At 32.2% G+C, this 25,287-nt stretch overlaps 1 protein-coding gene across 5 annotated transcripts in view; it reads left to right on the top strand.

Moving 5' to 3' along the window:
- LOC137925467 (homeobox protein abdominal-A homolog) overlaps window positions 1-24,995 on the top strand; it is a 190,065-nt gene extending 165,070 nt beyond the window's left edge. For 4 of the 5 annotated variants that reach the window (XM_068768916.1, XM_068768923.1, XM_068768931.1 and 1 more), the window contains exon 3: window positions 21,194-24,995. In XM_068768916.1, the coding sequence (XP_068625017.1) occupies window positions 21,194-21,591 (398 nt within the window). In that variant the 3' untranslated portion in view covers window positions 21,592-24,995. The remainder of the gene's footprint in view (window positions 1-21,193) is intronic. The other variant, XR_011107668.1, reaches the window with a different exon arrangement.
- Window positions 24,996-25,287: the final 292 nt, after the last annotated feature.

Genomic DNA, 25,287 nt, shown 5'->3' on the forward strand with positions numbered 1-25,287 from the left:
TCACTTCGTGCCAATTTTATGAATGTAAGCTAAATTTCGTAAATTATTTGAAAACATTGAAAATTGATCAAAAGTGTAAATTATTTGTAATATAAAGTCGAAATTAATTTAACAACATGACATTACTTTTTTGAGTTTTTTATTAACTTTAAAAAATCCGCCATACATGCTATTACATTAGCTTTAACGATAAACTGTAATATAAACAGCATAAAATATGAATGGAGCTACAACCTACGCACGAGTCCTCAACCGGCAAACCCGCCGAGTAATTAAAACCGCTCGATACAACTAATATACGATTTTTTTTTATTTTAATTAACGTGTACTGCTGGTCGTATTACTTCGATAATAAAAAAAGCATTTAATATTTTCATAATAAGAATTAACCGTAAGTTTAACGTTTAGAAAGAACTTTCAACTGAGCTGCAAATAGATTTATATTACGATCAATAGAAGTTCAATCAACCCCGAGAGGTAAAGTGTTGAATTCGTGATTACAATATCAAAATAAAACCCTAGCAATTGATATAATTTTATGTTAGCCATTGTCGCCCTCAGTATTCGAGCGGTGTGTCGTAATGTATGTTTGGGGATACCAGGGGGCATCCGTGGGGCTAAAGGGATCAGGGGATGGTCGCAGGGTGCGTCTGACATTGAAGAAGTGCCAATAACAGAGGTATAAATAGCGAGGGCCGACGGCAGAGGGCGTTACATCGGTACGAGATCAGAATATTTTGTTAGTTCGCTCGATACCGTGGCCCAAACAACGGATTACAATGCGGGAAGGCGGCTCCCGCCCGATATCGATCTGTGCGTGCTTGATAAATTGCAAATTCTGCTCAAATTTATCGGGTTTACGTGGCATTCGGCGCCTAGTTTACGGCATTAGCAGCGATTTCGAACTCATTTGCCTTCTATATCTCTCATAGGAAAACAGAATGGCCCTTTAATTTAACATATTCTTGTTTATGTATTAGTTCAAAAACCGTCAAATGTAAAATTATACTTTTTATTTTGTTTTGATAGTCATTTTAAAACAATTCTGCTGTCAGCAACCAAAAGAGCCATAAAGGCCATAAATTCACCCCTAATAATCGAACACCCTCGAACTAGACAAAAAGTGTCCAGGATAAATTGGAATGATAGTGAAGCCCTATAAAACATTCAGTTTATAGGGTGTCATATTTACATGCGGCAAGACGTGAGAATGCGGACGTAGGTATTTAAGCACCTACACTTTGCTTAGACAACAATATTCTTTAATTCGTTGTCTTTCAGTAGCTAAATAAAACATAATGTATTAAAGTATTGCCTATAAATTTGCGCAACTGTACAGACCTTTTCCGATAATTACATTTTCGGAGAACTCCGTGGTAGCGTCCATCTACGAATCCAATCACGGGAACGCTTCAATTAAATAAAGCAGCAGAGGGTACGCAAGGGTGCTAATCGATTGGCAATAAATTGGGATTCGTAACATTTGCGAACATATACGTTGCGTCCATAAATATTCACGCAGCGTGCGAAAACTTACATCTCAGACGATGTATGCTATGCCGGGGTGCTCGGTCGGAGGAAATATTTCTGTAATATTGTATTCAAACCATGCGAAGCTTTTTTCAGTGTATTTATTGAAGTACACCGCACATTAGATACTCGTAAGATTTGTCGGAGTTATTTCGTTGCGTTACGAATGTAGCTTTCTCACCCAAGTTATTTCACCCTACTATCAGAAAGAAGCTACATAACTATGTGGGCATCATAAATTGCACACAATAAATTAGTAGTCCTTTCTATTTTTGAATTAGTATAATTTTGTTATCGTTATGCGAGGCTTCCATTTGATTTTTCGAATTCAATAATTAAATTATGTCAAGTAATCTAAAAGAAAATAACATATAATTTTCTTTTAGATGAAGTTTTGTACAAAATTAAAGCATTCAGAATGTAGTTAAATTAGTATGTGTAACGGATAACAGGTTTTTTGTATTAATATTTATGCATTCAAAAATTTCTTTCTGAAATAAAATTGATGTTCGTTTAACGTGAATATTTTTGACCATTTACAAGACGAGATGGAACTTCCCTAGCAGGATTAATTCTTAATTATAATTGCTCGGCAGCAAACGGCTGACGCTTAACGAAGATGCGGCCTGAATACGTGAGAGGCGATATTTAATCACTGGACTTTAACGAGGGTTTGACGAAGAAGAGGGGATGTTAAACACATTCACGAATTATAAGGGCGTTCTAAATGCGCCCAGATATTTGCTATTTTGTTATAATTTATCGAGGCACATCAAATTAAGTTTCGACGAAAATTAAAGTGACTAACATTTGCTTGTCACTTTTGTAAATAATTATTTATTATTTACATGTACAATTCCCCACGCCTACAGTGCTAAGCAATTATGTAAATCGGTAGAGTCATAGCACATTAGTGCTGGAGGCTGCAGTACAGCCTTACGCTACTTAAGGGAATATCGCGCCCCGTCTACGGCCCAAGTGATTAAAACTAACAAAACTAAATGTTACAGCGGCTATACATACGGGCAAGAGTCCGCCTTTAAGCAGAGATGTAAAATATTGAATAATATTTAATAATATTTTGATAAATATAGTAACGTGGAAGAATCTAGCTTCCACTCTTAAGTAAAACTAAAAGGTATTGCCTTTTACTATTTTAAAAATATAGTAATTATTTTATCAATAAAATTTTATCAGTAAATTGCTTTTGAACATATCTTAAAGAAATTAAATATAAAAGAAATTAAAAATAAAACAAATTCAAGATTCAAAATATGTTTATTCAAGTAGACATTTACATTCACATTTGAATCGACGATTATTTTAACAATATAAGTGGTAAACTAACACGGGCTAGCTGTTCTGTTGAGAAAAGCATGAAATAATTTCAACAGTTGCTCTTTGCAATGGTATATAACAATTTTTCATGTACATTTTTTATATTTATATATTGTCACTAAAATATCAATTACGTAGATGAGTTAACGAACCCTGTTTCAAACATTACAATCAACTAAAAATTCTTGAATAAACGAAAGCTCAAGATATCTTGTGGAACTTTGTAATATACGCGTACACCGAAACCTATTTGTTAACTATTTCTTGTATTTATCAGGTGTCTGTCTCTATTTTTTATAAGATTTTAAATTTTGTTTCATAATTAGTATATTATTAGAAAAGTATTGCGAAATTTATGCATAAGTTTGGTTTTTTCTGGAATTACATATATCATCTTTACACAAGTTATTTAACTACTTGAAACGATTGCATTGATTTGGGTAATTTTTTTTTGTATTATATACTTTGAAAACATGTTATTTATAGCATTCTGCAAAGAAAAGCTATGTACTTTTAACGTCCACTTCACAGCTTCGAAATTTTGACAGAACCGCGTCTAAGGAAGTAAGTTGTTAATATTTCTAAGGCAATATAATAAACAATAATACAGCTAATTATCAATGAGATTAAGTAAGTAAGTAAGTAAGAAAGTATATAGTTATTCTCGGTCTTTCATTTTAATTAAGGTTAAATTTTAAAACATGTTCTAAAGCCAAATAACTGTATATTAAATTTCACCGTCATCCAATAACAATGCACATTATTTCTAACAGCGTCGCGGCAATGAACCAAATCATCCGGAGGTAACTATTCCCGTCGCGTTCCTAAATCTAACGGCCCGCATTAAGTTCCAATTACGAAAATTTATGCGTCCAGCCGATGCAGCGGACCGCTATAAATTACGCAGTTGAATTAATAAGTGCAGAATAGTGCGGCTAACGAGCGCTCTCGGAGACCGCCGCCTGCATAGCTCAAGCAATTTGCATACAACCCCTTGACGCATTAAACCACGCCTCACCCAGCGGTTAGTAATTGCACGGACTTAAACGTTTACACGTATATAAACCTACGTTTCATCTATAAAACAACTTCTAAACTAACTTTGAAAACACTCATTTTTATAGAACCCGATAGAAAGTGGTTTTTCTTATCATCTTCTATAATCAAGTGGTTTTACCACATAATTTATTTTTATAAGATCAATAAAAATCTGTTAAAATTTTATATTTATGGCTTTTATCAGGTGTTTTAGAAATAATTTGACGTAAATTTTACTGACGTTTTTAATAGATATTGCTTTTCTTTATCTTTACAAAGTGATCGATTTATTAAAAATTATTAATTAATACGTCGGTGTTGTTCTTAGAAAGGGTCCAGTAATTATAGGCATGCTGTCCTAAAGTGGATGCCATGTTGGTTAAATCATGTACTGATGGGAAGGGGCGAACGCACTGTCGTCAGCCCCCTGTTTATTAGGTAGTGCGTTATGTATGTTAGAAATTGTGTTATATTATTTAACATTGTTTATTAAATTGGAAGACCTATTTATATTTGATTATTTTTAAATATACAAAATTAAAATAGTGTTTTTCTAATAATCTCGATTTGGTTTGTAAAGGTTTTGTTGATATTTTTTGAGCTGAAAAAGTTTTAAAGAGTCTGTCTGTTTTAAACGTCTGCGGTGACTCTTTTAAGCAACAAACAGAACGCAAATACTACTGTTATCGAAATCATTCTTTACCGTAATAACAGCATAAGCAGCTAGATTTTGTTGATACATCTTCTCAACAAAGGTAACAACCAACGGGCTTTTGGACAATTTCCTAAAAAGAACTTTACAAATGTACGACGAGCTCATTTCATCCTGTCAACGTATTAAATAGTGTCGCATGGTTACATTCTCATCTTCTGTGTTTAATTTTTATATTAATTCACTTACAATTATTAATTGTATACTAAAATCTAAATTGCAATAAGTCATGGTATTTTTTTAATAAACAATTATATGGGCAATTAAAAATATTTGTCTCAGCATTATGTGGAGCTATTTGTATATAATACGTTTTAATGTATTTATAGAATACACGATTTACATACATAAATTTATGAAAGCCCTATTTCCTAATTCGACGTTTCAGCCAAAGGTATCTATCGAAGGGTTTACCGTAATCGCCACGCGTGGTAGGCGGGTTGTCGACCGCAGCATGGTATTATGGTACGAAGAGGACGCCACTGCCCATACTCAGAAAACTTCTTTATGAGCAGTGGCAATCTCTAAACAGTTTATTAATGCACAAGTGCGAATTACATAAGATTGTATTCCAGGAATCGAACCCGCGACTTGCGATCGCAAGTCTCATTATCACTCCTTACCCCTGGGCTACCACTGCTCGCTATGTATTAACGGATTTTATGTAGAGAGTTAAAAGTAATTTTAAAATAGCAGAAAATAGCTTGAAGGTAAACAAGGTTTTTGAAAAAAAAATAAAGCTGCCATTTTCACGGGGAAGCTCTCTACCGTTACATTAGAGGGTTTGTTCAGGAACATTTGCACAAAAGAGAAGTTAGGGTGAGATCGGGGTGAAATTATAAAATAGTACACGAGGCCCCTTTGTTTTTAAAATATAGGTGCGTTAGGACCGGGGCGCGAGTATACAAATTTGAAATTCAGAGGGGGCACTAATTCGTTTTAAATTACGTTACGATATTGCGCTCTGCGTTAAAATGTTGCAAACGTATACCAACTCTACGATTGCTTTTGTTTGTTTTGTTTTGGTTGAAGTTTATTTTAGTCGCGTTTAAAAATATTTTATTATTTAACATAATGTCAAGAAGTTTCTCAATTTCATGAACACAACAATTTTTTCTTTTTATGTTTAATGTACTGGAAAAAGACATCCATTTATGACGAGTTATATAGTAAATGTATAGACCGTATGAAATACCTATTTACAGTTATTCTTCGTCGTTCCTTGGTTTTAAAATCGATATTATTAAATTAAATTTAAAAAATATGTTTGTTTGATTCCTGATTTAATCTATTAAAAAATATTCATTTAGTATTTCTGAACGTGAGTAACCACTTAATAGCTTTATTTTAAAAGTTTTACGAGTCACGTAAATCTGAAATAGAGTGAAATATTTAGGACGATTGGACAGTTTTATGTTCGACTTAATTATGTGTATATCTTTTAAATAACCGTCCTGTGTGTGAAAAAAAAAACACAAATCTACTCACAACAAACATTTTGCGCAACGTTAATAAAGATATAATAATAAATATTCCGGGAAAACCTTTCGGGAATCGAATCAAACTAAGGGTAGGAAAATTGCTCGCTTCCCGGAGGAGGTGTGGAGACGACATCTGCGCAGCCTAATGGCCCCTCCATTTATCTGTCATTTTGAAGGCAATATATAGACGGATAAGTCATATCATATTTTACTTGTAATCTTTATAAGGCATAGACACTCCCCACTGAATGTAAGGTTTGGTTCTACTACAACATTACTATTTTTTGCACATAAATAGCATTAATGAATTACATACATATATGTATACAACATTTGTTTTAAATAAAACATTAATGTATAGGAAACTATGATTCAAAATTTATGTAGATGTTTCGATTAAAAAAAAAACATTTCTAAATTTAGTCTGTATATTCAATTTCTAAGTAAAGCTATATGGCTATTTAAAATTGGTCATCCAAGCAAGACATCTGTTATGCCATATTAAAGGATTAACTTAAATTGAGAGCGAAAGATCTTTATTCCAAAATTGAAGGTAGGTCCTTAGATAAACTAGTTTTCTTTTAAAATAAATTCTATTCATACCAAATGAATTAATACAGAAATCACAGATTGCCTATAGCCGCTGACGTTGCATAAGAGTGACGACAATCTCTATTTTATGATGGAGACATCGTAAATGTCTATTAATATGAATGGGCTCCAATTACTTTTACGATTCGCGTTTTGTTGGGAGACGTTCTAAAAAAGTTTACGATCTTCCGCGCCCCTGATCTGTTCGACTTTATATTATCTGGATAGGGTGAGTGCTATTGGGTGCGAGTTGCGGACAATTGGATTTACTGACAGATGGTGCTGAGGGCATCTTCAGCTGGCTTTGTAAGCCAGTTCTTTAGAATTATTATTTTACTAAACAAATTACCTAATAGACTTGTTATTAATTGGGAGTATAACCCCGGGAATGATTAGAAACAGAATTGATTAGATATAAGAATAATGAGAAATATGTTAGTTTATTAAAATCTGCAACCTAATGTAAACGTGTTACAAACGTGAATTAATACGGCAGGCTTACATCCAGCTGTGAACTTTCCACGGCTAAAATTATATATATATTTCAGCAATAAAGAACCTCTAAATTTCATCATTCGTTTAGGTTCGTATTACAAATTCCTTTCATTGCACTAATATTGTGTGTAAGCTTTGTTTATACGAGTCATTGTTTTCATTATGTGGTAAAAACCAGCTATGGATGACAATCGTAGAATACCATTATAGGGGAGCTCAACTTGATACTAGTTCTTATCAAATCGAGCTATTCTAGAATTCTTCTCATGACGTACACAAGTGAACATGATTCTAAGCAGATAATAAAATGTATAAATAGGTAAAAAAATGAAAAAAAAATTCAAGCATTTTATGAAAAAGAAAATGAACCGAGAAACTTGCAATAAGTGCTATGTACTGAATCTGAAAGTGTAGATCTGAATTACTACAGTCTGTACCAGACGCTTCCTGTAGTGTGTGACAGTCGCCGAGTCTATCGCACCGCATGACCCGTTCAATGCGTCTTATTCCACTTTTATCGCTCGTATCAGTCATAAAATGTTAATGAACGCGCCTTCAGGCCAAACATCCGAGTGGGAGATTCATATGACGGTGTAAAACGTAACCCGAAGTCGACACTTCGTTGGAAACGTAGTCGTGAACGGTCTGTGTGCTTTCAAAACAACGTGTAACGCGAGCGTTTGAGATAGCCTCGATGTTTTTAAAAGCTCTTTTATTGTGCGACCGATATGTGTCTAACCCAAACGCTTGCAAGCCTACCAGAAACAAACAAATTTGATTGTTAACACAAGGGAAGACGGTGGCATTTTGCACAATAACTTTATTTGCAATACTTGTAGAATCTAACTTTAAAAGTTGATGACGAAACATTTACATAAACAATTTTCAACTTCTTTACACTGTTTTCAAACGTATTTATGCACAATAATCAACGGTTTCATTAAGTACAAAGCATTTTTTTTATTAAGTTTCCTTTTGCAAAATTCATTTTAAAAAGCCATTTATAGCACGATATTTAACTCCCACGTTTCGAACCAATTAAATAGATATCTATGTGATAAATGTCAGAATATATATAAGTGACGTGCATATTACTGTATATATTTTTTTTGCTACTCATTGTAAATTGCCCGATAAGTTGTGGAACCTGTCCAGTGAGGTCAATTAACCGAATGGGCTTTCAATTCAGATCGCTCTAAATATTAATCGATACGAAATATTTATCGTAGTTTATGAGGCAAATTGTAATTTAATCTTCTGTAACAGAAACAGTTAATACGCTTTTAATAACAAAGTAAGTGTATTATATCGATAATAACATTTAATTATTCATTAATCTTTTAATTGGCGATCTGCTATTATTAATAAAGGATAAATGCTAGCTGCAAATATTCCATAATTAATAAATTTGTATAATTTCGATGAAAGCGTTCATTTCCCATAATATAACGCAGTAGATCAAGGAACAAAACTGAACAATGTCTTTATTTTTCAAATCCTTTAATATTTGGAAATAAAAAAAATTCATAACTTTTTTACGGTAATAATAGCTCTAAAATTCTCAATTAACAAATAAAATATTAATTTAGTTTTACGTATAAATATTTTATTAAATTCGCATTATGTGTTATAACAGTCAACGTGACATTTTAGGTGTTAAAATTCATATTTCAAGAATATTTTTATTGAAAATAAATAAAATTAGTTTAACTTAAAGTATGAACATTTTAACTTGTATGTTAAGCAAATAAAATTAATTATAATATATATATAAGACCACAATTTTTAATTTTTTGTCACAAGATAAGGTTTATTGTCACGTTTCGGTATGAAAAGTGTTATAGATATAAGAAAACAACAAATTAAAGAAAATATTACCAGATGATGAGCAATATGTTATATAACAAAGAAGTGTTACACACGCTTTTCACATATCTTAACCACTTTGGGACGTCAGATAATAATTTTGTTGTTAATAGCTTTGGTTTAACTATCTAATCAAGGATGTATAGCAAATACACGCGTTGCTTTTTGAGAGCAAGTAAATAATCATGATTCAAGGATATAGAATAGAAACGAAACAAAAAACAACCGTTCTCGAGATTAAAGTGGCACTTGACGTATTAATAGGCGCGAAGCAAACACAAATCATTACGATAATTGGGTAGACAAACTTCAAAATCACGAATATTATTAATAGATGAAAAACTTTTTTTAAAATTTAAAAAAAAAATTACGGTTACCTATCGCGTTGTATTACCTAATATTTTCACAGATAAAGAATAGGATAAACATTTTGGCGACCATCTGTACCAAGACCAAGTTCATGTAAAAGTAAGTAATACGCTATACACGAGCTTTACCACGTTGGAAACAAAAGCGACATCATCGTCTAGATTCGGTTTTGTTAAACGTTACTTTTGTCTACCTAATCAAATAACTGGGAGATAAAGACAGTGCTCTAATCGAAACCAGTCGATTTTTTCCGTAATTCTTATTTCCGATGTGCCAAATTAAGTACTCCGGCATATTTTATATCAGATTACCTCAATAACAAAACTAGTTGTGTAAGTGATGGTATTTACCAAAACATAACAAGCGAGTTATACGAGTAGTATTGGCATAGATATTCAGATCAAAATGGATTTTGAATTTTAGTTTGTTACGTGGACATGGGCAATAGAATTTCCGAAAAACGAGTTCAGTTTCATAGTTTATTCGCCGGTTTAATCATAAATACAAAATTGATTTATAAAAAAATATATTTATAGATGTATTGATTAACATACTTTTAAATTTATCACGTCATTATTTGTAAAATTATAGTGTATTTAAAACAAGAGATGAAAGTGAAATTGAAAATCTCTCGAAAGCGGCTTATTAAAAATATTGCTGGAAATAAAGCGTTTAAATTGCCTATCCCTCGCTTCCGAGCCCGTAACAGGCAATAACGTCAGTGAAATATCCAACGGAGAGACTCAACAATATTTAGTTACTCCGAAATCGTACGCGACACATAATACTGTGCGTTACAGTTTTTTTTTTAAGTCTCTCGAAAGCGTTATCGGTGACTGATGGAGCCATTTTCGAAAATAAAACGGCCCTCTCCTCCCGAGACGACTTACGATCGCTTCACAATATATTATCAAAATAACGCGCACTAAGCCGTAAGCATTCACCTTCTTTCAACTGGCTTATCTCCACACACAAATAATATCGAATAGGAAATGAAGCGTACTTAGTATAGCATTTTGTAATTATAAACATCCGGTTATATTATTAACACGTGTGCTCCTCTTATAAATATTGACACCGAAATATAAAAACAGTGTAAGCTCATGATTGCCGAAATAGCGTAGCTTCGCAGAACGATTTCGTTTAAACAATCCGGCAAATAAACTGCAAACCACTGCGACAATTGTGTAGGTAAACATTAAAATCACCAACTTTCGATGAACATTGATACATTAAAGTTTCTTTTTAATAACGGTGTAACTTCACTCCATTGCTTTGGTGGTACGTCGGTAATAAGAAAGACTTATTCGGCTAGGTACGGTTTTATAAAACCTTGTTTTTGTCTATTGTAACGGACCACTTGGATATAAAAACAGTTCTCTAAAAATCGAAAATAAACGTACTACACATAGTAATGCCTTCTCTATAAAATTTGTTATGCTTTTGTGTGTTCTTGAATATAAGTTTTTTTTTTGTGTTAAATCTAAGTAAGTTTCAAAAAAATAGCTGCTTTCCTTAATTAAAACATCAGGGGAAGAAGGAATTAATTAATCTGAACGCAGCAGTCGGCAGCAATGGGTGCATTTACCGGCGTACATACCTATTTCAGGACGTAGCTTAAAAGGAAAACCTAAGCTGAAAATTCACAGTAGTACATTTGCAACAAAAATTCAACCCTATACCTGAGTATTAAAATGCAATTTGGTTTGCGTTACATTTAGCCGTAAGGCGGCATGCAATTTCACCGTCACTATACATCCTGTGCTGACTTTGTATAATTACAAACTCACGGACTTACCGGCATACATACAATGTATTTAATTATATTTGACACTTATTGTCACGTGTGAAGATCTATATTACTGTGTATACAATTAGCGTGTAGGTGTTTCATATCTACGAGTACCAGATTGCATGCACAGAATCGTTATAAATTCAACTAACGTGCAAGGATATCAAAAATAATTCACACAATCACGTAATGGTTAACTATCTTAATAGTAAATATAATATACCTTAATTCTAGTACACGGGGTAATCGTTTATAGGTGTAAAAGCTTTCAAAGAATGAATGTTTTTTTATGTAAAATATACACTTTTAAAAAAGCAATGGTTTCAGTAATAATAAACAACGTTGTGATAATATTGTGAAAAAAATGCTTTTAAAATTCAGATTACGATATATAAAATTAATTATTGTTTATTGTCTGTCCCTGTAGACTCGTATCGCAAGAAGTTAATTGCCTGTAATATGCCAAAAAAAAAAACAAAAAATGTCATATATGTTATCATTAGAACGATTATTTTAAACGAAGTGATTGAAAATAGAGTAATAAGCTTTAAAGCTTTTTCGCCAATAACAAACCACACCGTATTTTGTAAAAATAATTTCAATGTACCAAATTAGTCGAATGCACAACATGGAATCTATTTAGAAACTTTAAGGTAAACGTTTTTCCTTATGCGACTTTTTAGGAACAACGCATGACTGCAATTTGTTGCAATTCGAGTTAATGCAGAAACACACACAGGCGGCATTGTGTGCTCTGTAAACCAGTTCTCTTTGCTACCGAGAACGCTTCTACGACCTCCGACAGTGATCTACAACGCTTTTTGAGAGATATCACTGCTTTTAAGATTACCTCCGCTGTCCTTTTTTGTGTGTTAAAAACGAAATTATCGGATATGGCCTCAAAATGTCCTTTCTGTGTAGGGATAAAGCGGTAGAGTAATGGATAATTTAATATGTTATTGTTACTTTGAGATAAAAAGAAACTTTATGCTTTATAAATGTGAAACTTGATGTATCATATTATTACACTATTATATGTGAACATGACATAGTTTTTTTTATGTTCTTTAAAGAAATTTAATTTTTATTGGGTAATTACTACCATGTTGTTACGAATGCACAACAGTGCATAATCGTCTTTATTTCAGCCATAAGACTTCAAAAACTTGACTTAGACCTCCCTCATAGGTTTCCAATAGGACCGGTTGAAAGAGGCCTGTATTCAGGGTTTTCCGTCGAAATTATCAAAGTCGCCTATCTCGTGGGTGGTCATTCTACGCTACGCTTGCCTATGGTCTCAACTCCAGAATTTTAAGAACTCAGTGGCCATCTGTTCTGCGTGCTATGTGGATTACCCACTGACACTTCAAGTTGCTAGATCTCCTCATTCGATCTCATAGAGAAATCACAAATATAACCCTATCCACAGGCCGTTGAACAACTGTCAGCTTGCCAATGAGGCAAAGAATCAGAGACCATGTTTATGTGCAAATCATCACTGGCTACACGTTGTGTAAAACACATGAACAGTTCAGCTAATAAAATTAAATGACATTGTTTTCATTAATTTTCGTTAAATTTTAACATGTGTTACGTCTAAAGGTAGATATTTTACTCCAACAATAACTAGCCTGATATGAGATATTGCCCATCGATACGTTAAGTTCTACTGTAGGTTTGTCGTTCTCTTTGTTTGCCGGTCTCCTACAGCAACGTTGGTAGAGAAAGTATGCGATTATAAATTCTTCGGGAGGCTCATTCTTCAGGTAATTGATTACTTGAGCTCGTCAATTATAAATGGCTTACGTAACTGATATATGCGTACATCAATAATGGAAACACTCATGTTAATTAAATCGAGTATTACGTGTCAAGAGGGATACTGCGCGACCCGTTTATCTCCGATAAAGTCGTCAATTTTAATAATAGTTGGCATATCGCACAATGTGTAATGGTTGTTCGACAGTAAATAGCGGTTTATTGCGGCCGTAAATGTGCACTGATCTGCATTTCTATGTGCCTCTGTTTTTGCTTCAAAGAATTGATTATTCAATAAATACAAATTACGTTTCGATACTAATGCAGATATTACAAGCATCTTTATTTGTTTTATGTAGAATAATTTATTTGTTCAAAAATTCTGTTTCGTAGACTTGGCATTCATTCTTACAGGGTTATAGTTATAGCTATAAAAGTTCTAAAGGAATGAATGTATCGCTCTTTGACTGCCGATTATGGTACACCCTATCCAAAAGTAAAGGTTTCAGAAATAATGAATAACCTAAAGATATTATAGTCATAAAAAGTGTTCCCGAAATTCGGATTACTACAGATTAAAATTAATTATTATATGCTATCCATCCCTTCAGAAGTTATATGCCTGTCGCAAGTTATTATCCAATTGAAAAATAAATTAATGTAATATATTTCATGTGGTGAATTTCTTACTTTGATTGATGACAACTGAGCTGCACATTTACCCGTAGAAAACTTCCACTACCTATTTCCAATCATTCTGTATATAACTTGTTCATTTTTAAACACATTCTTAATTTAACTTTAATAATTGAATACATATTTCAATGTGATTTCTTTATACAGGTTGATCTGAAATAGACGTAAAAGCTTTTTGCTGATAAATGAGCTTTACATTCACCTCTTTAAAACTTGTAAATGTAACTCCTTAAAATAAATCACTTTGTATATCTAAATCAGTGTATAAACTATAAATGTTCTGGATTCTTAGATCCTATATATAACGGTATTATTGGTTACGAAACATATCATTTTCGAGATGGCAAAAACAAATGACGCGCTTTAACCCTGTAGATCATATCATTTACCACCAGCGAAGTGTATGCCCTGTTTTTGTCGTACAGTAGATTAACGTCAATATATATAGTCGTGATATACAATGCAAAGTTTAAAATATGACAAGCATATTACGAAATATATAAAGATAATATACCATCCGCTTTTTCAAATAAGACAAAAATAGTAAGATAGTTTTAATGTTTAATTTTATATTAGGTATACATTTTTTTAATTTTTAAATAGCAAGAGAACTTTTGTGAAATTCAGTAACGTTTTAGTAAGGGTTACTAACGAAATTAAAAACGATATTTCTTATTTTATCGCACCTAGTGGCCCCATCTTAAGAGATCCGACGGGTATTTACGCGTTCCATTCGCGCCGATAAATCGTCTACTCGCAGCAAATAGGATTAGGAATCGAGTAAACGTTGTTGATATCTAACCGTTAGATAAATCTCACCATGCGAACACATTGCATATATACACAAGAGTTATATCCTAGTGTAATTGCACTGTTGGATTACATATTCAATAAGTTTACCGCAATGTTCTCTCATAAAATAGTAGAGTAAATTTCAAACGATTTTAAATCTGTATTGTTCGATGCGATTAATTTAAATAAGTGAATGTGAAAACGTTTAAAGGAATAACCAATTTAAATGCAATTCTACAATTTATGTACATTATTTATAACATTACGATTAAATTTGAAAAGTCAAAACATGAAATTGTTTTGAAACATTACAACTTCGCACGTTGTGCCTTCTTTAATTTAATTTAACACGAGGGAAGATAGTGAGGATGAAACTCATTATTTTGTTTTAAGTTGTTAAACAAGTAAGGATGTTGAGGGCGTTAACCCCCTGTCGCTCTAAATCAAGTCGTCTGCTCTTGGTTCGTTTGTCCGTCCGCATGCAGCCACGGCTACGTTATTACATTCAATATCGCGAATTATACAGTGGACTTGGTTGTAGATATGAAGGCTCTATAGTGAGTACTATAATATACACTAAATAATATAATATAGACTATAATAAAAGTAAACAAAAAAATATATAAATATATATATATATAGCAATATTTAATTTGTAGCAGCATTTGCTGTCAATTAATGTGTGATAATGCAAAATGAATGTTTTCAGAAATAATAAATAATTAAAGAAAAAGTTTATCAAACATTCGGAATATTACAGCTTAAAATTATTTATAGAAGTTATTGACTGGTCGCATTTCATTGATAAAAGTTAATTGATCATATTTCACTTTACAGTATAATTAGAAATAGGTATAATTAGCAAATGAGCCATACATTCACCATTTTAGAGGTTCTACACCTGTAAACAATCAGGCAGAATATTAAAAATTAGAATTCTCATAGGACAACAGACTCATACGCATTTATTCGTATTTCAATATTTAATGTGTCGCAAGTTGAAATAACGACGGTTATAATACATGTGATTTTAAAGTTTTATTGTTATATGTAAAAGCTTTAAAAGGAAGAATGAAGATATCATTTATCAGCAAAAAAAGTGATCACTCAACAATGATTCATTTAAATATATAGTGATCCGAATTTGGAAAACGCTTTTTGTTAAAATATTATCTTTACGTTATAAATTATTTCTCATTTTGGACAGCAAATGAACCATTTATCAATTTAAAGCTTCTACACCTACAAAAATGAACCTATTTTACTAAGTAAATATAAGTCCGCTCATTTTAAATAACATCATTAGGTTAAGCTTAATATTATAATACTGCAGACTATTAAATAGATAGAAATATAAAGTTATAGACATAACAAAAACATATTCAGACAGCCTTGTATAATAATATTAAAAATAAAAACTCTCATAGGTTATCATACGCATACGTGTCTGTTCATATTTTAATTTTGAATGTGGCGCAGTTAAAACTAATTTGGATAGTATATAAAAAACATGACAAACATCGCAGTAATCATTAAGTTCAAAAATATCGTAAATAGAATAACTGTGGATCGACTGTTTCGAATTCGTTAAGCAACGACTTATCACAATCGTTCGTTGTTACGTCTCAGCGGGAAAAATAAATCGTGACGTCAGTGAGGCGCGGATCAAAGATCGCTTTGCCTCGACTCGCTTCTGTTCCTATACTTATATTTCACCAAAGATATCAGGGCTGCCAGCCATTCATCAGGTTCTTATCAACATTTATATGATAAATAAGATAGCAAAACAATTGATTCATTTCAGATTCCTCAAGCTTCTTGCGAGCTACGCTACAAATATAAACTACAAGAAATTTCACTCATCGCATTTAAACTGAGATGAATATCATACATGCTGCTTTAATATGCAAGGTTATAAGTGTTAAAATTTTAAAAGCAATAATTTTAAAGCTTTTACACTCATATCCAATCAACCTATATAATGAATGGCCTAGAATAAGCTACAATTATTTGATTTTATTATTCGATTGTGATAAGCTAATAATTATTGGCAGTACAAAGTCTGCATGGACAGATGTAAACAATAGTTTATTTTAAAATGGTAAAATCCGAATTTTGAAAACTCTAATTTGTTCATTACGTCATTTATTATTTCGAAAATCGTTAATTTTTCATAGAGTGAACATTAATTAACAATTATTAGATAACATTGAAGTTATAGAGCTGTTAAGATATGAATTAGTGCGAAAAATAAAAATTATGCAGAAAATAAAGATTTTTTTTAATTACTGTTTTACTTAAGAAGCAACCCTGGGCAAAAGGCAATGTCCCTTGTAGAACGTAGCCCAGAGCAAAGTTGAAATGATTTATCTGCCATTTGCAAACAGAGAAATGTCTCCTGTGATTCCTGTCGTTATATCAACCATATTTACGATAGTGAAATTATTTTTTACTAACCAACACTAATTACTGTTCAAAATTATTTCTTTGATAACATTGATGGACCTTCTGTAATGTTAATACAGAAACTTCCGTGATTTTCCATGAAAGAATCTAAATTCAACTATAAACCAATATTTAAGCGATCATATGTATTGGAAAAAGTATGGATTTCAGTTAAACAAATCAAAACGCTACTGGCGTGTGGCTATGTCGTGTATTATATGATAATTTTAGTCACTATTTATCTTACTATTTAATTGCTTGGTCACTATTTCTTGTATCATTTCAAATAGGTTTGATATTAATGAACTCTTTAAATTTTAAACCTAAATTCGAAAACCTTCTATGTATGACTTGTGTGTGTACAATAGATAGTAAAAAGAATTTCATGTGCTTCGTAACTCAAGCTGGCATTTTAAATATGTAGTTTTATAGTTTAGTCGGACTCAGGAAACGGCACATCAAAACACTAGAAAGGAGTCAAACAAGATCCGAAAACAATTCAACAGTATCCACTTTTGACATCACAAGTTCTATTTTAAAATGGCGGCCCGAACAACGCCGAGGGTTTACGATGGCACACGAGTTACGACGCAATAAACTCCAATGTCGCAGACGTGCGGTTACAGTGCCCTTAAGAGCCTTTAATGGCGGTTTAATTGATATAAGCTTAATACTTCATAACGTAATTGATTCCTTAACACAATGATTTTGTAACAATCAATACTTTTGTCATCTCTCGGTTCAATGTACTCATAAATATTTTTATAATATAAATACTCGTACATCGTTCGCGGAAAAAGTTTCAATGGTTCCATTTTAATGTACACAACATATTTACATATTAACGATATTATATAGAATCACTTATAGTAAAAAAAAAAATTTCGGCGTTTGACTTTTTATACTAAAATCAAAGGAATAAATACACCAGTCCATATATAAAATTAATTACCTTTTATGATAAAGGCTATTTCAATATAAAACTGTTTTATTTCGCCAGAAATTCCATATCAATCTATATCTTTGAGGTTGGGTTGTATTAATATAATGTAAATGTTATCTGAAAATTACGATTTAGTAGAATTTTGTGTTAATGGCAATCTTTTAAGTAAAACAAGTAGCATGAGAAACGTGTTTGTTGTTATAGCACAGTAACGAAACACACCAACATAAAAAATGTAAATGAAATTCATTATATCGCCTGCAAACAAAAAAGTTTAGTATCACGCAGTCGTAATCTTCAAAGAATGAAACAAATTGCGCTTCCTATCAAGATGTGTTTATACGCGCATTAATATTTTAAATAAAACTCTTAAAGGCATTGTTTTTAAAATAACCATATTAACAACTTATGTCGAATTACTCACACGACAAAACTCGAACAGAAGTTTTTTTTTGTTTTAGAAAATAAGTAATTTTTAGAGTACAGATTAAATTTATTATGTTAAATAGTAATAAAGATCTGCTATTTGCTATATATAACCTTCCATCATAGTTATTCTTCATTTATATGTTATAATTACAAAATAAATTTACTACTTTAATAGTTCAATCGTAATATAATTTTAAAAATTCATGTTCTGTATTGTTAAAAATTCGACTTTAAATTTATAAAAACAAACATTGACCGCATCAGAATTAAACAGTAGGTTAAAAACTAAATATGAATTTAAAAGTACTTATAAATTCACGTACATATTTTAAAGCATTCTGGTACTTTATAACAATAATACATAAAAATGTCTTTAAAGTATTAAATTTTACAGCAGAATTGTAGTTGTAAAATCTCGTTTATGTACTTGTATAATAAAGTGAATTATAATTCCCTTGCATATTACACCCAGAAACATCAAAACCATTTTGTGACATGAATTATTTCTAATTTAAATTGCCCACTGACCAGCTCCAGAAGCTATCTTGCTCGCTCTATAAATTACCTACTTACTGACCAGTATTTCCCTTATAATTCACAACCGTACCTTTTTAATATTCCAATCCGGCGGGGACACATTAATCAAAGGCACCGGGGAACTGGTTCCACACAAAGGAGGCCAAGTTTGATACAAAGTTAAATAAAATAATAAATAAGCAAGAACATTCCGTGAGATTTATTTAAGAGAAGAAAAAAGCAAGGTAAGTTAAGAGCCTCGGCTTGTCGCAGTGTGTTTATAGGCGGCCCAAAGTCGACTCACAACGTACGCCCTTAATTAATGCTATGTCGTTCTTCTTCGAGATATATAGCAGTCGCAACAGAGCCCAATTGAACATTTTTTTGTATCAACCGAATATAAAAAAAATCAAGGAGAATGAGACATTACTTATCTAATATTTTTTTAATTAAAATATTGAAACAAAGTTAAATATAAAATTATTGAGCATTGGACTATTACGTGTTTTGGAGACTATATTATTAAAAAAAAATACTATTCGTAAAGAATACAGGTACAACGTATCGGTGACAAACCGCCCAGTCTCTAAAATACAAAGAATAATGGAACCCAGCTGACGGGAGGTGCCTTAACGTCCGTTGTCATGGCGACCGTGTGAAGGGTGGCCAACCTGCTTCGCTAACATATTACTACCATTTACCCAAACAACTGATCTCATCCCCTATCGCATTCAGATTTAGTCCCTATCCGCTACAGGGGAAGGATTTGTTTCGAGTGGCATTAGATACAATTTACGACCTTTCTCGTGAATTGCATTATTTGAACTCGTGTATTGTGTTTTGGGTTCCATCTTTGCTTTTTAAAATTAGAATGGCTTCCTCTATCTCGTTCTCGCCAATGACCGCTAAACCGCTCTCTCTAGTAAGTACGGTAACTACATTATTTTCAATTTACAAATTATTAAACAGATTTGTATTTTGATACGAAATATGCATAAATCATAAAAATTTCTTGGCATAAAATGCAGTTATTATAATTTATAGCTGGTTTAATTGCTAATATAATTTCAAGTTTGTTTACGGGCCTCATTCTTAAAACTCCATAATTAAAAAGGTTAATAGTTATTAGCAACATCATAAATTATTAATAGTCCATCAATTTCTGTTATAGCAACCTTATAGATATTTCTATTATGTAAATATTAAAATGCACAGTTAACTCGTCTCAATTCGTTAAAAAGATTTCAATCAAAAACAATGCAAACAATCTGAATAGAAAAACAATTTATTCGGATCATCATTATAATTCATTCTAGAATGCGAAATATATTTTTTAGGGTAAATTATATCGTTTTATATGATTTTTATATTTTGCTTTTGAGTATATGAAGCTTATAGGTTTAAATGCAACCACTAAAAGCTTTGAGATGATTCTTTCTAAATGCCTTCTATTATTTTATATTAGTTAATCGCTGAGACAGCCTATATTAATCTTATCCAAGTGTATAATGTTCAGGTAAGTAAGTCGGTTCCAGCGCGAGGAAACATTCCCGCGCTCGCCGTTGGCCCACTATCAATTTTATACACGTCGGGAAGCCTATTTATCTTAGCTTATTTATTACCCGGCTCGAAAACCAGTCCGGGGTCCGCTGTCTGTGGCGCGGCATTTACCTGTCTATGTAGGCAGGTCCTGTCCAGCCCATATGTGGAACAATACTACATTCTCTCTTAATGAGTTGAACTTTTTTTTTAAATCCAATCAAAATTAAATACATTCTTTACTGTATTGTAATGTTATTTGCTGTATTGTGAGTAAAGAGTTAAAAACTTTCACGAGTTCTCCGAAAACAACTTTACGGGAATAATAGAAACACCTTACAAAGCATTAGAAAGTTGCGCAACCCTTCTCTACTCTATTCCGATTTTTTACAGCGATTTCTTTTTAGCTCTCCATTGTTATTGCAAAGTTTAAACGTGTTTTAACCCTTTCGGTTCCTTTTTTTATTCAATGTATACATATTTTTTACTTATGCGCGGACAAAGATCGATACGTTTGTGAAACATTTCACATTCAAATATTTGGTCCACCTACAGGTTACCCACTGACAGTAGCGAATAAGCTTAAAATTAACTTTACTGCAGCAATAAAATATTAATGGCCCATTAAAATCTTAGATGATATAAAGTGAAATTTAATGGGCAGTGTAGAGGTTTCGCGCTGCGAATCCAAACAAATGTTTCGTTGTCTTTGTGATATATGGAACATAAAATGAAAATAAACCTCTTTTAATTACTTACCATTTCTGTTTAGTTATTTATATGTAAAAGTATTTTTACATTGATGAAGTAAAAATAAAAATACTCAAACGTTTTTTTTTATTAAATTAATTTTTTGGTTTCAGGTCCTAACGGCTGCCCTCGACGACGGGGACGACAAACATACACAAGGTTCCAGACCCTAGAGTTAGAAAAGGAATTCCATTTTAACCACTACCTGACGCGTCGACGCAGGATAGAGATCGCACACGCGCTGTGCCTCACGGAGAGGCAAATCAAAATCTGGTTTCAGAATCGACGCATGAAGCTGAAGAAGGAACTTCGCGCGGTAAAAGAGATAAATGAACAAGCGCGCAGAGAAAGAGAGGAGCAGGATAGAATGAAACAGCAGCAACAGGAGAAGCAAGCTAAGCTCGAGGGCCAACATCACGGCCACCACGTGACCCACCACCACGACCCCATGAAGATGCCCATCGACAAGGGCTCCAACGACCTTCTCAAAGTGAATAAGGTGTCGACGTAAAGCCCCTGCTCGACACTAAGCAATCTTGACTGATACTGTATCATAGTGTGACTACATGAAGTGTTGCGTCCACAGGCAGCTGCGGGCAACGTTCGTCGTTTCGTATCCACTAGTTTTATGTTTTGCGGCTGATTTGTGTGGAGTGTCGTCTCGTTGTGGAGGCGTGGTGACTTCGTATCAATGTTCCTTTAGTGCGAAAGACTCGCCTCGGCGTTCGCTAGTGGACGGGCTGGTGATGTGCTTTAAGCATTTATTTTGTTGCCATAACCACAACATGTATTGCAATAATATTTTATCTAAAATATACAAGCGCGTTAGTGTCGCCCTAAGGTTTACATATAAATTCCGAGTGGATTTCGGTATTGTTAGTTAAGATTTTAAATCTGTGAATCTCATAGTATTTATTGCTACCACTTACTCTTATTCATTACGTTATATTTTTTTATTACTAGATATTATTATATTATGTACATTTTGATGTATATTTTATTATTCGTCTGCTATTAGCGGACTAATTATTTGTCTGCTGTTATGTTTTGAGAGTCACATTTTTTTAAATAATTGTAAAGTTTGTTGTATTATTGTCAGTTGATTTCGAAAGAGTTGCTTTATTATTTTGGTCAGTGATTTTCATCCGTCGTTATTTTCGTAAATTGTTGATTTGGTTTGAGCATTTTAGTTTTAATTTACTATTTTCTATCCACAACTATATGAATATAGCATACATAATTATTCCATAAGAGCGTTTAACGTTTATCTGTAACAAAATACGTATCGAAGTACAATCGCTGATAAGTCTTGTTTTTAATGAATCTTCATTTTGTATTTTTTGTCTTCAGAGCTAAAGGTAAATATTAAAATTACATGATATTTTTTGATATCAATTATAGATTAATAGCACCGTGTCCAAATACAGATAGTGATGAAACAATCGACAAATGGACATGAATTTCATTCGATGCTGACCTTTTGCCAACGCGTGCGGTGCGTCGTCCAAATGAAACCCGAAGTCATCCGATGTTCAAAAATGATATACGTAACAATGATACATATAATAAACAACAATGTGACTAAATATAAACTTTACATGTAATTTTAAACGTTGAGTAGCTTAAGTGTAATATACATAGGTAATATAGAATGAACTTTGTATAATGTATTTCCTAGGAAGATAGTTACACTTTGTGTACCTTTGATAGGATTAAATGTATCATTTGCTTAAATCGCCCTAAATACTTCCTTGCATGTGTAATAGTTTTCGAAATAAATTGAATGACGACAGAAGCTTAATAATGCATAGAACATCCTTCACCACCAAACGCTATGAGCTGATGTCAAAAGATCTTAATTAGTTTTTAACGCAAACTTTAGACATAAACTCATTTTTTCCTCAATTTAAATTACTTTTCCCGGCAACACCATGATTCGCTTTTAATTCCATGTTGTGCCAAAATATGTTAACATATATTTTAGCATTGTAATATTCTTACTAGCACCAACTCGCATCAGATTCACATAGTATTCCGAGCAAGGTTTTTTTATGCGTAAAGTCTAACAAAATTTAGTATTCTAATAGTTAGTGTTAATAGTCACCCATTATACGTAAATTAATGTCAGGGTAGAATAAAAGAAAAAATAATTAAAGTTTGTATTTAAATTTGGAATCTGCTTAATTTTTATAAATCAATCTCAATAGATGTCTGTCCACTATCTTACTCGCGTCAAAAAACTAGCGTCTTAATGTTCGTGGGAAGTAAATGTCGTGATATCATAAGATGCATAGATTTAAGAGTGACAATGTTTTTATTGTAGTAGAATAAATAATCAAAATTCATTCGCGTCACGTAGTTAATGTTCAAAACATTTGTCTTTAATCATGAATCTGTTTGAACTAGTATCTTATTTATTGTTTCATCACATCATTGTCTCCTTTTTACATGGAAATTTTTATATCAAAGTATATGTTTTAATTGGTAATTTTATGTTGTCCTGTAACTTTACATTGAATGTATCGGCTACCGTCTGGTATGTGCAATAATAAATTAAAGATCTTCATAAAGTAAATCTACATAATGTTCGTGTTAGAATGCTTACGGAATAAGGTTGTCATTAGTGATAAATTATTAATCCCATCTAACTTTTTATCTACGATTTGAGAATAAAGAAAATCGAACAAAATGTACTTAAGTAATCGGTTTAAGTAGACTTTATAAATTATAATGCATAGGTATAAATAAAGTAGAGAAAAGTTGAGCGTGTTAAATCCGATAAAGTATTTGTTTATAAACGCTTAATTAACTTAGGATGGAACTCGAGATGTTCAGACGGACGAAACTTACACACTGTGTTGCATTAAGGTGTAATGTTGAAAATGATGTGTGTATACGAAAACATAATTGTTATCTCAGTTCATTAAATTTATCGATTTTTTTGCATCGTTTCCATTGTTGGATTCCGTTTTAATTGTTTTGTAACCATATATTGGGTAACGGGAATGTGCAAATTCCATTACATTCATTGTTAAATATGTTTTTATTCGTCATGATTTTTCCGACTAGAATAAATCTTAAGAAGGTTGACAATTCTGCGTAAATGCATCCAGTGATTTATGTAAACTTTTCATTATTGTTCTTTGACTGGTAAACCATAGATAATTCATGTGAAACAATGAGCAATTTGCTAAATAAATTATACATCCGCCATTTGCAATGCTGTCTTGCCATATTGCTAGTGCCCTGTAGACTAAAGGTTTTAAACACCTAAATAGACTTCCATATTTATTTACTACCGTCTTTTTTTTGCAATACGAGAGACATTTATTAATTAGTACTGTAAAAAGGTTATATCATTTTAGTTAACTCCTTGTTTTATACATATGACGCCAATATACTTTTATGTATGAACCTCTATAACAACTTGCGGTCTCTCAAGTAATACCTAAAACCGATCAATTTTTATCTTAATGTAAATGTAGCTATGTATGTATGTACGTATATCTATATTTTTGAAGATGGAAATTAAAATAAGAAATTGTAAATAGTCGTGAAAATTTTAAGTGGCGCATTATTGATTTGTTTATATCTTTTGTTTTATGTTACATATTTATGTATTGAGACTTGTCGTCTTACGGTATACGTGATATATCGGGCACTTACTGTCAAACGTAGAATATTGTGAATGATAATCAAGGTAACTCTGGATGTATGCTTTTTTTAATTTTTACGTCCTCTCCTTTTCAGCTTTTAACGTATAAGGTGTCCGTAAAAAATATCGCGTTGCCGTATACACGGCTTGTGACTGTGTCGTGGTAAAGTTAAGCAAAATAGTTGGGTGATTGTATATGAAGCCCGCATTCAATATTGTAATATTAATTTTGACAATTCAAGAGAATAAAGAGTTAATAATAGTAAGGCTATTTTAATTTATAATTTATCAATTATTTTATTTACACCCTTTGACTAATTCTGCCATCTAGTAGGTGCCTTTATTCTATTCGAACACCCTTAAAGCGCTGACCGAACGTCAAGTTGTTTCAAAAAATTGCTTATTATTGTATTACTACGTCACTACCTTCTAACCTTAAACTTTTGTAATTTAAGGTTAACTAAGAAATAAATTGACAACGTAAGGTATTCCGAAGCACAAGCAAATATAAAAACACGCTTAAAGTAAAGGAAAAGTTTCTTTAATTATAAA

The sequence above is a fragment of the Battus philenor genome, unplaced genomic scaffold (genome assembly GCF_028537555.1).
Source record: "Battus philenor isolate CCGP_79_NKW_IND1 unplaced genomic scaffold, ilBatPhil1.0.hap1 SCAF_10, whole genome shotgun sequence".
NCBI lineage: Eukaryota > Metazoa > Arthropoda > Insecta > Lepidoptera > Papilionidae > Battus > Battus philenor.